Consider the following 15,510-nt stretch of genomic DNA (forward strand, 5'->3'; position numbering starts at 1 on the left):
AGTTTATATCAGAAACCTGCCAACACTCGTCACCTGGGGCATAGGAAATGACATAGTGCTGCAGTTAACTCAGCCCACAAACACCAATTGCATGAGAAAGTCAGACAAAACAGAAATCATTTGATTGTAGATAAAAGGGAGATTACAATATGACTAGAGACATTGAAAGGTGGCTTTCAATTTGGGAAATAAGTAAAATAATGTCCTATTTGTATTTATTATGGATCCCCATTAGCTGCTGCAGCCAAGGGGTCTAGCAAAATTAAGGCAGTTTATACAATTTAAAAAAAAAAACATTACAATACATATTCACAGATTTCATAACAAATATCATTGGGTGGTTCTTATTTTATATAGAATATAGAAGTCAATGATTGCCCTCTTGTGGAAGCATTATGAAACACTCAATCAATCAATTACAGACTGGCACCAGGCAGACTTTATTTTGAAGGTTCCATGACCTCTTCAATAGTACCACGAATTAAAACCTATAAATAAATATAATGAAATAGTATGATGAATACCACCACAATTCAAATGGATTCACAGTAGCATGGTCTCCTCACTTCTGCTCTCCTATACAATGTATCTGAAGAGAGGAGACGTTTCAGTTATACTGCAATGACTGACTAGCTTTTCTACTGAAGCAGTCTTTTCCAAGTGTCCCACACGGCATAGTCCTCTGAAGTGTCCCCCTTTGCTGTTCCATCCATGGCAGTTACACGTGTACTCTAGAAATGTTACAGCTTGCAGTGTCACACACACATTATGATTTGTCTTTATTTGCCACAGTTCATATTTGGTTTTGCCTCATAGGAACAGACATCATAAAACCGTCCGCATGTACAGGACTCAGTGTTGTTACTTCATAAAATAACATTAAAAAAACAAGTAAAGTCCTCCCGTACTCTAAATAAAATGGTCCAGCAGCTGAAGTGGATAGGATCCACGTTGAGTCAGAAACACCTTTGAAACAGCCCTCAGTCCCCCACCCTCCATCAATGATCACTTCCCCCACCCTGGTCAAATTCTCTTGTCCATCAATAGTTCACTCTCATCCATGTTGATTTTGTAGTCCATTCCTGTGGTTGTGGAATGTTAGTTTAGAATACTCTCGGTGTCAACCATCAGTCATTATCCTTGGCACACCTGATGTGACGTGGCACCAGCGGGTGTTGTGTGGGTGCTATCCATCCAGAGGCTTGCCAAGGTAGACCATGGTCACCTCAGTGTTGCCATAGACAGCTGAGACGGCCGGGAAGAGGCAGGCTTTAGGCAGCCCTCTGAAGGCCACTCCCAGAAACTCAAAGCCTCTCTCGAAGGCCAAGGTCTTGTTATCCATGTCAAGAATCACTCGTATCCTCTCCCCGATCTGTGGACGGACACCATTACACTAGAAAGTAATATAACAATAAGTAACAGCTACAATACAGGGAATGGCTTCTCTTTCACGCTACAATTTAACATGATTACTGTTGAGAGAACTTCTCATTTAAGGTAGCGTTCTTCTTGACATGCATTCTACTGCACAGGCCTATCTCATCCCACCAATAAATGTTTATAATATTTCAACTAGAATCACTTCCTTGGGATGGGTCATCAGTCTAAAACAATGGCTTAGAACTTCAATTGAACATTTTTAGTTGATGCATACAGATATGTTGTCTATTCCTGTCTGCAGCCTACCCACCCCATGGTGACAAAGTCCCTGAACTCCGGCACTCACGGCTTAGCTGTCGTTTCCGTTGCAACACATTTTGCTATGGTGTGCACTTATCAATACGACCCAGGAGAAAAACGTTAACCTACCTGGTATTTGGGTGCGTTGTTGCACTGAGGGAAGTTCCCGTTGACCTCCCCATTGTGGAGCAGGTTGTTATCCACCAGATTCCAGCCCCAGCTCTGGTCGTCACTGCCCAGGAGGGCCACATAGCCCTGGCATTGCATGGCAGCACGCTTGGTGGCAATGCCGACCACTGCCACGGTCCCCAGGGGCCCCTCCCACCAGATCTCCCAGGCATGGCGGCCCTCAGAGAAGCCGATCTTGCCGCGGGCTCCGTCGGTGCTCTGGGCAATGGGGTTGCGGTGAAGGGTGAAACCGTTCTTCTTCACGTAGACGTTGCGTGAGCAGTCGTGGGAACTCAGAGCGTGCAGGTAGGACTTGAGCTGCAGGAGAGGCAGACAAAGATATGCTAGGGTTTTGAAGAGGACATACATCCAAGTGACTGAGAGCAGAATCAACATGCATGCCAACCAAAAATCATTGCTATTCCATTTTACTTAAAATATTATCTCATTCAAGGAAATGATTGCACCATGCTTATGGATCGTATTTAATGCTGGCGTTGCTGCATATATAAACAACTGGGCGTGTGTGTATAGACGGCTAGCCACTAGTCTGTGCATGACAGACAGGGAGACTCATACCATTGATGAGTAGCCTAGGCTATGATTGAATGGCAAGTTAATGTGTGCTGATTGGGTTTGTGATCTTTTCACAATTTGGTATCTTCTGGATTGAAATCCAAATCTGTAACAACAGCTATAGGCCTTCACTTCGGTATTCAAATAGTAAACAAACGTTATTAGCTTAGCTAGTAGCTGCTACCTTTCCCTTGTATGTTGTCAGATTGGAAAGAATGTCGGAGCGCAGTGCCTCTTCACTTAGAGAGCGAGCGCACAGACTCCGCCACACCTCGCTGTTCTCATCGGCAAGGCAGTTGTTCCAGTGCCAGCACACCAACGAGCACCGCATCAAATCATACAAGTCCAGATAGGAGAACACATGCTCCAGAACCCGACTAGGTAGCCTGCCTGCTATTCCCACATCTCCGCCCGCTGCAACATAGGACGACCCAGCTGAGCTACAACTGGCAGCGGCTGCGCCAAAGCAAGAGGACGCCCCTCCGGCGGCCGCTCCCGACATAATTTGCTAAATTGAGAATAACGACCGATGAACAGCGTTTTACAGCATAAATTGTTAACTAAAATGTATTAAAATGGACCATTTCTAAATACTAGCTAAATCACGGCGGTGATATTGTCAGGCATTTAATTCGATGGACCCAGACCCGGTTGGAAATCCAGTCAGGTCCCGGACATTTTTGTATGGCAATGATAAATCATATATTTATAAATTTAATATTTATTCTGATCCGCCATGTTCAATTATAAAGAAGGAGACAAAGATAATCCCATGATCAACGTTTTGTCTTAAATTATAATAGGTGTATTTTACTTTGTGTACCTATTAGGACCTTTGTCGGTCATACAGCGGCCCTCGCAGCTGATCTACAGTCAGTTTAGATTTTTACCCCTTAAGAGGCCATCCTCAAATTTGTAGTATGGTTTACGGATTGATCCTAGATCTGTTCACAGGGTCAATTTCTATTCTGTGGGTTGCCTTAATTAGGTGATAATGCTCTCGAAGATATCGTTACGGGTGCCATATCCTCCAAAACACCGGCTTCGAGGGCATTATCACTTTTATACAACTGGTTACCAATATAAATAATGATTGACAGATGTTCATTAAAAACTTTATTTTGATGCATTTATTCATACTATTTCTTCCTTCCACAAGATATAGTCCCGAAACAAATATATGGTTGCTACCCAAGCCGTCTGGTCGTTCAATTGGTTCGGTTGCCAGATACAAAACCCAGACGTTCAGTCTTTTTGTTCTGTATCTATGGACGCAACCCAGTCGTAGGTTCTAAATGTTCTATCGCTATACTGGCTAGCAACACTCTTATCCCTTGCTTGCCAACTAGCCAACTACGGCTAACTTCAAACAGTGCAGGCAGAATAACAGTAGCTGCATTTGTTTAATTAACCTGTTTTCTAGTGACATTTATTTGGATACATCCATAACAATAAGCTAATGAGGCACGATTTGTGTTTTCTCGTTAGGACACCGTTGTTCAGAGGAGCTAAGAGCTAACCAACAAAAGCTAACACAAAAACTTCAAACTGAAGCTGGAAAGACCGCAAACTATCTGCACTTCGTTTCGTTTGACATTTTTTCAATTGACATTTCTTTGTGTATATCCATGAAAATGATGCCAGCTGATTCATGATTTCGACTGGCTGAATGTTAGACTAAAAGAAATGTGATAATGTCTATATGCTTTTTATATTGGAGATCAAGTTTATAACTTCCCTGCCTGGGCTGATGAGACAGTCGATTGCACAGTCAGATGGAACAGAGTAAATTGGCATTTTAACCTTCCAGTTATGTTAATTCATTCTGTGTTCCCGGGTCCAAAATGACCGCCCCAGCTATAAATCCATAATAATACATATATTAACACCTAATGTTGTGTTAAACCTTTTTATCAACTGAAGTTCTTGTGAACATTACTTGTTTTGAACTTCTATTTGCTATTTATGGCCTGTAGATTAAAATAACTACATTTTTCAGAGAGAAAACCGGAACACAGCAGGAGGGTTAAGGTCATAGATTTAGCGGGTGGAAATTTGTGGAATAGACACCGACTGGAATGCGCTTTTAACCAATCAACATTCAGGATTAGACCAACCCGTTGTATAATACTGTAATACTCATGACTAGAATTGTTATTCGATGGCTGCAAGAATGCTTCTTTGAGGTTTGATACCGGTTTTGTATGAATAATTTATTGCTGAGAAATGCCAGCACCTAAACATGTCCAATATGATAACTTGTACAACTTCGTAATTATTTGGTTCCAGACGGACGTTGCCTATGCATCAGTGTTTTCTTTACTCTACTTGGGATATACGAGTTATATAATGGAGTATAAAATGTTTCACATAAATGCCGTCCCAGACCCAGAGACAGTAAAGCGAAAGTCAACATTTTATACAGTACCACATCATGTGACATGGGCAAGATGAGCTTCATACAGCTTTCAAAACAACTGGGAACTCGGAAATCCCTGAATTACGATATCAATGCCTTCAAGATGCCTCCGACTTTTCGACCTAAAGATCACTATAACGTCATGATTTTACCTTGTTTTTCCTGAGATCCCAGTTTTCATGAAAGCGCCACAAGCTGTACTCGGAAGTGACGCCCGCTGCTGGATCATTTTAGTGTGCAGTGAGCCAAGCATAAAAAAGTGTCAACTCAACCAGACAGTGAGAACCAAAATACAATACCCAAAAGTAAGGAGTCGAGCCAAAGAACAGCAGTCGGAAACTGAGAATTACAACTGTGAGTATCATTGAAAACTAGAGGTAAACATCACAGTTGACATCTATTGTTAAACATGTTGCCAATATTGGCAAAGACGAAGAGATAGTTGAAGGGTGACTGGAAGAGCCAGTACACGATACATAGACAACGTTAGATGCTAAACGCCCGGCCCTTGTGTTTTTGTGGAGTTACTGCATCGCCTATTGATAAATGCATGTCTGTTAGGTAGCTAGCTAAATTAGTATAGCTATCTGATGTTATTTATCAGCACAGACGGAAAATAACATGTTTTAAATCTAGTTTGTTTAAATCTAGCTTGCTAGCTACGCTAGGCATTTTATATTTCGATAACCAACATACATTTAGCTTGCTAACGTTAGCTACTGCTGCGATCAAGGCAAGGGTCCCATTACATTTAACCACAGGCATCAAGCGAAAAGGCGCCGTATGATAGCTAATTATGACAAAAATCATTGATCAATGTAACGTTAGCTAGTTATATAGCCACGGAATAAAATACTATTTTTTTTATTTTTTACAATCTTAATATATTTTCTCAAAAATGTGTCTTGTCTTTGTTGCAGTATCTGAAAGGAGTGCATTATGAACCCAGTGTACAACCCTGCACCAACAGGGGTCCCCTATGTCAACCCTAAGGGACATTTAGTAGGATACCCAGGTAAGCAGTGTAACTAGTGTGTAATGGATTGGGAAATGTATACCACCCAGACAGACTACGGGGTAATTAACACACACTGTTTCTCTAAATGTATGTCTGACGCTTCTGATTTTCTTGTCACTTATATATGACCTTTGACCCTGCAGCCGGATTTCCTGGGGGGTACTCGGCTGGCCCTGCTTACACTCCCAACATGTACCACCCTGGAGCCAACCACCCAGCCTTCCCCACAGGTAAGTTATCAGTCCCTCTCAGAGAGCTGCATGTAGCCTACTCTTGTACCGCCAAACTTACCCTAGTAAAACTGACTATCCTACCGATCCTCGACTTCGGCGATGTCATCTACAAAATTGCCTCCAACACTCTACTCAGCAAACTGGATGCAGTTTATCACAGTGCCATCCGTTTTGTCACTAAAGCACCTTATACCACCCACCACTGCGACTTGTATGCTCTAGTCGGCTGGCCCTCGCTACATATTCGTCGCCAGACCCACTGGCTCCAGGTCATCTACAAGTCCATGCTAGGTAAAGCTCCGCCTTATCTCAGTTCACTGGTCACGATGGCAATACCCATCCGTAGCACGCGCTCCAGCAGGTGTATCTCACTGATCATCCCTAAAGCCAACACCTCATTTGGCCGCCTTTCGTTCCAGTACTCTGCTGCCTGTGACTGGAACGAATTGCAAAAATCCCTGAAGTTGGAGACTTTTATCTCCCTCACCAACTTCAAACATGTGCTATCTGAGCAGCTAACCGATCGCTGCAGCTGTACATAGTCTATTGGTAAATAACCCACCCATTTTCAGCTACCTCATCCCCACACTGTTTTTATTTATTTACTTTTCTGCTCTTTTGCACACCAGTATCTCTACCTGTACATGACCATCTGATCATTTATCACTCCAGTGCTAATCTGCAAGGTTGTAATTATTCGCCTACCTCCTCATGCCTTTTGCACACAATGTATATAGACTCGCCTTTTTTGTACTGTGTTATTGACTTGTTAATTGTTTACTCCATGTGTAACTCTGTGTTGTCTGCTCACACTGCTAAGCTTTATCTTGGCCAGGTCGCAGTTGCAAATGAGAACTTGTTCTCAACTAGCCTACCTGGTTAAATAAAGGTGAAATAAAATAAAATAAACAGTGAGTGCATAGGTTGTTTTTGTATGTGATCCCTGGGAATTGAACCCACAACCTTAGTGTTATGCATGACGCAACTCGGACTGCCTGGATACAGCCCTTAGCTGTGGTATATACTGCCCATATACCACAAGCCCCAAGATGCCTTATTGCTATTATAAACTGGTTACCAACATAATTAGAGCAGTAAAAATACATGTTTTGTTATACCCGTGGTATACTGTACCAGTCAAAAGTTTGGATAAACATACTCATTCAAAGGTTTTTCAGTACTCCATCACTCTCCCTCTTGGTCAAATAGCCCTTTCACAGCCTGGAGGTGTGTTTTGGGTCATTGTCTTTTTGAAAAACAAACGATAGTCCCACTAAGTGCAAACCAGATGGAATGGCTTATTGGTGCAGAATTCTGTGGTAGCCATGCTGGTTAAGTGTGCCTTGAAATCACAGTGTCACCAGCAAAGCACCATCACACGTTCTCAATGCTTCACGGTGGGAACCAAACATGCGGAGATGATCCGTTCACCTACTCTGCATCTCTCAAAGACACGGCGGTTGGAACCAAAAATCTCAAATATGGACTCCTCAGACAAAAGGACAGATTTCCACTGGTCTAATGTACATTGCTTGTGTTTCTTGGCCCAGTCAAGTCTCTTCTTCATATTGGTGTCCTTTGGTAGTGGATTCTTTGCAGCAATTTGACCAAGAATGCCTGATTCACGCAGTCTCCTCTGAACAGTTGATGTTGAGATGTGTCTGTTACTTGAACTCTGTGAAGCATTTATTTGGGCTGCAATTTCTGAGGCTGGTAACTAATGAACTTATCCTCTGCAGCAGAGGTAACTCTGGGTCTTTCTTTCCTGTGACAATCCTCGGGAGAGCCAGTTTCATCATAGTGCTTAATGTTTTTTTTGACTGCACTTGAAGAAACTTTGAAAGTTCTTGACATTTTCTGGATTGACTGACCTTCATGTCTTAAAGTACTGATGGACTGTCATTTCTCTTTTCTTATTTGAGCGGTTCTTGCCATAATATGGACTTTGAAAAATGTAATGTATAAAATATATTTTGATTTGTTTAATACTTTTTTTGATACTACATGATTCCATATGTGTTATTTCATAGTTTTGATGTCTTCACTATTATTCCATGGTGTAGAAAATAGTAAAAAATAAAGAAAAACCTTGGAATGAATAGGTGTGTCCAAACTTTTGACTGGTAGTGTGTGTATATTACAGTTGAAGTTGGAAGTTTACATACACCTTAGCCAAATACATTTAAACTCAATTTTCAACTCAAATTCCTGACATTTAATTCTAGTAAAAATTCCTTGTCTTAGGTCAGTTAGGATCACCACTTTATTTTAGGAATGTGAAATGTCAGAATAATAGTAGAGAGAATGATTTTATTTCAGCTTTTATTTCTTTCATCACTTTCCCAGTGGGTCAGAAGTTTACATACATTCAATTGGTAGCATGGCCTTTAAATTGTTTAACTTGGGTCAAACGTTTCATGTAGCCTTCCACAAGCTTCCCACAATAAGTTGGGTGAATTTTGGCCCATTCCTCCTGACAGAGCTGGTGTAACTGAGTCAGGTATGTAGTCATCCTTGCTCGCACACACTTTTTCAGTTCTGCCCACACATTTTCTATAGGATTGAGGTCAGGGCTTTGTGATGGCCACTCCAATAACTTGACTTTGTTGTCCTTAAGCCATTTTGCAACAACTTTTGAAGAATGCTTGGGGTCATTGTTCATTTGGAAGACCCATTTGCGACCAAGCTTTAACTTCCTGACTGATGTCTTGACGTTGCTTCAATATATCCACATAATTTTCCTTTCCTCATGATGCCATCTATTTTGTGAAGTGCACCAGTCCCTCCTGCAGCAAAGCACCCCCACAACATGATGCTGCCACCCTGTGCTTCACGGTTGGGATGGTGTTCTTCAGCTTGCAATCCTCCCCTTTTCCTCCTTTTCCTCCAAACATGACAATGGTCATTATGGCCAAACAGTTCTATTTTTGTTTCATCAGACCAGAGGATATTTCTCCAAAAAGTACGATCTTTGTCCCCATGCGCAGTGGCTTCTTTTATTGCTCAGAACGTGGTGGGCCAAATAAGACCACTGGCGGACCAAATTCGGTCCACGGGCCTCCAGTTGGGGAACCCTGCCTATGGACATAGGCCTAAAATTTGATTTTTTTTGGGGGGGGGGGGGGTCCCTGTTAAAATGTGTAATACCCTAGACGGTGTGTTAACAACACCTCTCCTTGTTGTGTGTTTATATCTCTGAAACCCTCTCTTATAGGTTACGCTCCGGGCACTCCTTTTAAAATGACCTGCTCGCCCACCACGGGGGCTGTCCCACCCTACTCCTCATCACCCAACCTCTATCCTGCAGCAGTCTTCCCTGTGAGGAGCACCTACCCCCAACAGAAACCCTACACACAGGTCAGTCAGTCAGTAATCAACTGAGATCATCTGCCTCTACCGTCTGAAGTAGTATGATGTAACTGAACCTGTTTATCTTATTTGTTGTACTGCAGAATTGGTATTTATCGCTGCATTGTTACAAGGTCATTACAGTTACATAGGTCAGACGGAATGTAATAATATCTGTCTGCCTTAGACAATTCAGATACACATTAGCTTGCTGCTTATTGCTACTGTAATTGTACTTGTCTCACTGTGGCACTGATATTTAGTATTGGTATTTACTCTTCTTGGGGTCCAGCAACATTAAGGCAGTTACAGTTGATGTTGGAAGTTTACATACACTTGGTTGGAGTCATTAAAACTCATTTTTCAACCACCAAACTATAGTTTTGGCAAGTCGGTTAGGACATCTACTTTGTGCCTGACACATGTAATTATTCCAACAATTGTTTACGGACAGATTATTTACACTTATAATTCACTGTATCACAATTCCAGTGGCTCAGAAGTTTACATACACTAAGTTAACTGTGCCTTTAAACAGCTTGGAAAATTCCAGAAAAGGATGTCATGGCTTTAGAAGCTTCTGATAGGCAGCCGTCATACCGCTCAGGAAGGAGACGCGTTCTGTCTCCTAGAGATGAACGTACTTTGGTGCGACAACTGCAAATCAATCCTAGAACAACAGCAAAGGACCTTGTGAAGATGCTGGAGGAAACGGGTACAAAAGTATCTATATCCACAGTAAAATGAGTCCTATATCGACATAACCTGAAAGGCCGCTCAGCAAGGAAGAAGCCACTGTTCCAAAACCGCCATAAAAAGCCAGACTATGATTTGCATCTGCACATGGGGACTAAGATTGTACTTTTTGGGATGCTTTGCTGCAGGAGGGACTGGTGCACTTCACAGAATAGATGCCGTCATGAGGCAGGAAAATTATGTGGATATATTGAAGCAACAAATCTGACTCGATTACACCAGCTCTGTCAGGAGGAATGGGCCAAAATTCACCCAACCTATTGGAAGCGTATGGAAGGCTACATGAAATGTTTGACCCAAGTTACACAATTTAAAGGCAATGCTACCAAATACTAATTGAATGTATGTAAACTTCTTACCCACTGGGAATGTGATGAAGGAAATAAAAGATTCTCTCTACTATTATTCTGACATTTCACATCCTTAAAATAAAGTGGTGATCCTAACTGACCTAAGACAGGGAATTTTTACTATGATTAAATGTCTGGATTTGTGAAAAAATGAGTTTAAATGTATTTGGCTAAGGTCTATGTAAACTTCCGACTTCAACTGTATGTACACTGAGGAACTTAAAACTTTCCACCTTCTCCACTGCTGTGCCGTTGATGTGGATAGGGGAGAGCTCCCTCTGCTGTTTCTTGAAGTCCACGATCATCTTCTTTGTTTTGTTGATGTTGGGTGACAGGTTATTTTCCTGACCTAAGACAGGGAATTTTTACTAGGATTAAATGTCAGGAATTGTGAAATTGAGTTTAAATGTATTTGGTTAAGGTGTACGTAAACTTCCGACTTCAACTATATAAAATATTACATTCTGTTTCATAAAACTGTACCTATTAACACTTTGCCCTCTCTCTCTCAGCAGCAAGGCACTTACTACACACAGCCTCTGTACGCAGCCCCACCCCATGTCATTCATCACACTACAGTGGTCCAGTCCAATGGGATGCCAGCAGCCATGTATGCCCCGCCCATGCATCACCAGTCCCGCCCCCACAATGGCATAGCCATGGGGATGATAGCAGGGACCACTATGGCCATGTCAGCCGGCGAGTTCCATTTAGAATTTTTTTTCTAATGCGTTTACCATTTTTAATGTATTTTTTTAATGTATATAATCTGGTCGCAACAGTGTTAAATAAATGGGTTTTGCGCTGTCTAATTTCCGGACCTCTCCCACCTCCTTCCTTTCTCCAGGAACTTTGTTGACGCACTCCCCGACCCCCCACCAAGTTACAATGCCCACATACCGACACCCAGGCGTGCCCACCTACAGCTATGTTCCCCCCCAGTGGTAAAGTGATGGCACTGTGAGTACTAAATACATCCTCCATATCATATTCTCTCTGGTCAATATGGATGGGAATGAACACTGGGAAACAGCACTGACACCAGAATACATAATGGTTACAATTTCTAGTCAGGAAATATTTAAATGCAGGTAGGGTATATATATTTTGTTGGGCGGGAAGGTTAGCTGTGGGCAATAGCTTCATGTCAATTAGGATAATACCCCCTGTCAGTAGAAGTACTTTTATGTGTTGATAGACCGACAATACATATTATTACTGTGTATTTAATCAACTGTTTCTCTGCTTCTCTCTTCAGGTCAGTAGATCGTAGATATGCATTCACACTCCAGTTGGTGATGACGCTCTCCGGTGTCTCGTTGTTCTTCCTTTCCAAGCATACTGTGAATCTGAAGCCCAACTACAAAACAACACCAGGTGTGTTCAGAACAGGATGAAGGGAATATTCCTACTGCTGACTATTCCTGTTTTGAACGATGCTGTCCAAGAATCCTTCACTCACTCTGCTGCATATCTTGTGTCTGACGGCTAAGTTGTGTTTTGTGTACCGCCTTGCAATTTTTATAGCTAACTCTATTAAGTGGTGCAAAGGGAGTTTGAATTTGTTTTGCTGTTGGGATCCATATTGAGTTGAATGCGTGTGTATACACACTGAGTGTATAAACATCAGGAACACCTTCCTAATATTGAGTTGCACCCCCCCTTTGCCCTCAGAACAGTTTTAATTCATTGGGGCCTGGACCCTACAAGGTGTCAAAATCATTCCACAGGGATGCTGCCCTTTCACCTGGTCAGTCTCATGGAAACAGCAGGTGTTCTTAATGTTCTGTACCTCAGTGTAAAAGAAGAAATAACACTAGCTCAATCTACCTTCCGTGACTAATGCAAAATCATCAAAAAGAAACATTCTAATGAACTACAAAAGAAAGAAAACTGCAATTTTGAATCACCGATGCCATTTCTTAATGTGAAACATTAAAAGAAAGGAACAAGTTAATTTCACACAAACTGGTAACTTGAGTTTAACACACAATGCTGTGCAGAACAATTGTTTTCGTTGCTTGTTTTTGGTAATGTTGCTAGGATGCATTTATTTCTCTGGGGGATGCTGTGTTAACATTTGTCTGTTGGCCATTTTCGTATTATGGGAAAATTGGCCTTTTTGAGTTTTAAGCCTCTGTCTCAGATGTCTGATATCCAACACGAAAACATTATTCACGCTCTTTGCCCATGGAAGATGAGACACAGACTTGAGTCCTAAAGGTCTTAGATAGGCCAATGGTCCAAGAGAAAGGAAACGATGAGACCCTGAACAGTGCTTTACTTCACCGGACCTGAGTACAGGCACCTCCAATGTTTGACTGCTTGAGCTCCTGTTCCCATTAGCTAAAAAGTATCTGGCACCCAAAATGAGTACAGGCACCAATTTCAGTTCAACTCAAGTACTGGCCCTAAAGGAAGCTAGCAGGATGACACAGACCTGTCATGACAGTTAATCTATTTCTGGTCACAAAGGATAGGATTTGAGGAAAGGAAGCAATTTACAACTATTCGGACTCCATCCTACAGTGAGTGATGGAGCGAGAGCATTTGTATGCATGCGAGCGTGTTTGTGTTTAATTCTATTAGCTGAAAGCGGATTCAAATACTAAAGCCATTGTGCAGACAGACGTAATGTATGTATCACACCTGAACATTTCTACAGATTCCTTTCTGTTATTGGTTTGGGTTTAACCACACCAAGAGCTACAGACTTTAACAGGTTTTAAACTTTTATCCTGGATTTATTTGAATGGATTAAATAGATTAGAATTTTCTTAGCACTATTGGAAGAAAATACACATTTGAGATGCTCTGTTTTAAGGAAGCCAGAACTTGACATTGTTTGCTCGTCACCTCAAGGCTCCACCAGAACTTACCAATATATCATTGTCTTTGATTTGCTCGTCTATAGTGCCTTTACAAGATGTCACCTCAGTTACTGAATCTGTTTTGTAATGTTTTATGTGTTTTTTTTGTTTTTGTTTTTTCAAGAAAGACCAAAAAATACAATTATGAGAATTGTCAATTGTTTTTATTTAAGAATTTCATTGAATCATGTCACCTTCACATTTCTGGGGACCCAGGCTATATGGTGTTTAAGCTGACCACTATAAACACTTGCTCCAAGCTGTCTTCTGAAGCCTGCGTCTAGCAAGCCCATGGTGATACCTTTTGTTTTCAGGCTCACTGCAGTAATCTGGTCAGATAATGCAAGTCATTGTTTAAATGCCCACTAGGTGGACCATATGTCTCCTATCTGCCTTCAGCGTCTACAGTCGTGGCCAAAAGTTTTGAGAATGGCACAAATATAAATTTTCACGAAGTTTGCTGCTTCAGTGTCTTTAGATATTTTTGTCAGATGTTACTGTGGAATACTGAAGTATAATTACAAGCATTTCACAAGTGTCAAAGGCTTTTATTGACAATTACATGAAGTTGATGCATAGAGTCAATATTTGCAGTGATGACCCTTCTTTTACAAGACCTCTGCAATCCGCCCTGCCATGCTCTCAATTAACTTCTGGGCCACATCCTGACTGATAGCAACCCGTTCTTGCATAATCAATGCTTGGAGTTTATCAGAGTTTGTGGGTGTTTGTTTGTCCACCCGCCTCTTGAGGATTGACAACAAGTTCTCAATGAGATTAAGGTCTGGGGAGTTTCCTGGCCGTGGACCGAAAATATCGATGTTTTGTTCCCAGAGCCAATTTGATATCACTTTTGCCTTATGGCAAGGTGCTCCATCATGCTGGAAAAGGCATTGTTCGGGCCTCCCGGGTGGCGCAGTGGTCTAGGGCACTGCATCGCAGAGTGCTAGCTGAGCCACCAGAGACTCTGGGTTCGCTCCTTGGCTTTGTCGCAGCCGGCCGCGACCGGGAGGTCCGTGGGGCGACGCACAATTGGCCTAGCGTCATCCGGTATAGGGAGGGTTTGGTCGGTAGGGATATCCTTGTCTCATCGTGCACTAGCGACTCCTGTGGCGGGCTGTGTGCAGTGCGTGCTAACCAGGTCGCCAGGTGCACGGTGTTTCCTCCGACACATTGGTGCGGCTGGCTTCCGGGTTGGATGCGTGCTGTGTTAAGAAGCAGTGCGGCTTGGTTGGTGTGCTTCGGAGGACACATGTCTTTCGACCTTCGAGCCCATACGGAAGTTGTAGCGATGAGACAAGATAGTAACTACTAACAATTGGATACCACGAAATTGGGGAGAAAAGGGGTAAAATACAAATAATAAAAGGCATTGTTCGTCACCAAACTGTTCCTGGATGGTTGGGAGAAGTTGCTCTCGGATGATGTGTTGGTACCATTCTTTATTCATGGCTGTGTTCTTAGGCAAAATTGTGAGTGGTGCAGTGGTCTAGGGCACTGCATCCCTTGGCTGAGAAGCAACCCCACACATGAATGGTCTCAGGATGCTTTACTGTTGGCATGACACAGGACTGATGGTAGCGCTTACCTTGTCTTCTCCGGACAAGCTTTGTCTGGGGCATCCGGGAAAATCAGAGAAAATTACTTTACCCCAATCCTCAGCATCCAATGCCTGTACCTTTTGCAGAATATCAGTCTGTGGTGGTGCCCCGATCCCGCAGCTGAATCAACTTTAGGAGACAGTCCTGCCGCTTGTTGGACTTTCTTGAGCGCCCTGAAGCCTTCTTCACAACAATTGAGCCGCTCTCCTTGAAGTACTTGATAATCCGATAAATGGTTGATTTTGGTGCAATCTTACTGGCAGCAATATCCTTGCCTGTGAAGTCCTTTTTGTGCAATTCAGTTTGTTGTCATCTAGAAGCGACAACTGCTCAGGCACGAAGTGGTTGGCTACACATTGAGCTTGAACGGGACCGCCGAGTGCTGGAGAGTGTAGTGTGTAAAAATTGTCTGTTGCAACACTCATGACCGAGTTCCAAACTGCTTCTGGAAGCAACGTCACCACAAGAACTGTTCATCAGGAGCTTCATGT

The 15,510-nt window shown here is 42.4% G+C and overlaps 2 protein-coding genes across 5 annotated transcripts; one reads left to right on the top strand and one right to left on the bottom strand.

Annotated features, from left to right (window-relative positions):
- Positions 1-201: 201 nt before the first annotated feature.
- LOC135522703 (F-box/SPRY domain-containing protein 1) lies at positions 202-3,863 on the bottom strand. 2 transcript variants are annotated; one of them, XM_064949217.1, is made up of 3 exons: positions 2,609-3,863; positions 1,810-2,166; positions 202-1,372 (listed from the first exon to the last, which is right to left on the bottom strand). In XM_064949217.1, the coding sequence occupies exons 1-3, from the start codon at positions 2,924-2,926 to the stop codon at positions 1,187-1,189; spliced, it is 861 nt and encodes a 286-aa protein (XP_064805289.1). In that variant the 5' UTR covers positions 2,927-3,863; the 3' UTR covers positions 202-1,186. The 2 variants fall into 2 exon arrangements, with proteins under 2 accessions (XP_064805289.1, XP_064805288.1); XM_064949216.1 differs by having other exon boundaries at positions 202-1,393.
- Positions 3,864-4,508: 645 nt separating this feature from the next.
- Positions 4,509-13,576, top strand: LOC135522704 (myelin-associated neurite-outgrowth inhibitor-like). 3 transcript variants are annotated; one of them, XM_064949220.1, is made up of 7 exons: positions 4,509-5,220; positions 5,764-5,858; positions 6,005-6,091; positions 9,309-9,451; positions 11,061-11,247; positions 11,396-11,508; positions 11,807-13,576. In XM_064949220.1, exons 2-6 carry the CDS (start codon positions 5,783-5,785, stop codon positions 11,494-11,496), a joined length of 594 nt encoding a protein of 197 aa, XP_064805292.1. In that variant the 5' UTR covers positions 4,509-5,220; positions 5,764-5,782; the 3' UTR covers positions 11,497-11,508; positions 11,807-13,576. The 3 variants fall into 3 exon arrangements, with proteins under 3 accessions (XP_064805292.1, XP_064805291.1, XP_064805293.1); XM_064949219.1 differs by having other exon boundaries at positions 4,521-5,197; XM_064949221.1 differs by having other exon boundaries at positions 4,526-5,197; positions 11,064-11,247.
- Positions 13,577-15,510: the final 1,934 nt, after the last annotated feature.

The sequence above is a fragment of the Oncorhynchus masou genome, chromosome 30 (assembly GCF_036934945.1).
Source record: "Oncorhynchus masou masou isolate Uvic2021 chromosome 30, UVic_Omas_1.1, whole genome shotgun sequence".
In the NCBI taxonomy this organism is placed as follows: Eukaryota; Metazoa; Chordata; class Actinopteri; order Salmoniformes; family Salmonidae; genus Oncorhynchus; species Oncorhynchus masou.

Coding starts and splice junctions, on each gene's coding strand:
- LOC135522703 (XM_064949216.1), bottom strand. CDS start 2,926: ATGTCGGGAGCGGCCGCCGGAGGGGCGTCCTCTTGCTTTGGCGCAGCC. Junction 2,167..2,608: donor TGACAACATACAAGGGAAAG/GTAGCAGCTACT, acceptor CCTCTCCTGCAG/CTCAAGTCCTACCTGCACGC. Junction 1,394..1,809: donor ACAACGCACCCAAATACCAG/GTAGGTTAACGT, acceptor ATTACTTTCTAG/TGTAATGGTGTCCGTCCACA.
- LOC135522704 (XM_064949220.1), top strand. CDS start 5,783: ATGAACCCAGTGTACAACCCTGCACCAACAGGGGTCCCCTATGTCAAC. Junction 5,859..6,004: donor ACATTTAGTAGGATACCCAG/GTAAGCAGTGTA, acceptor TTGACCCTGCAG/CCGGATTTCCTGGGGGGTAC. Junction 11,248..11,395: donor CACTATGGCCATGTCAGCCG/GCGAGTTCCATT, acceptor TCCTTTCTCCAG/GAACTTTGTTGACGCACTCC.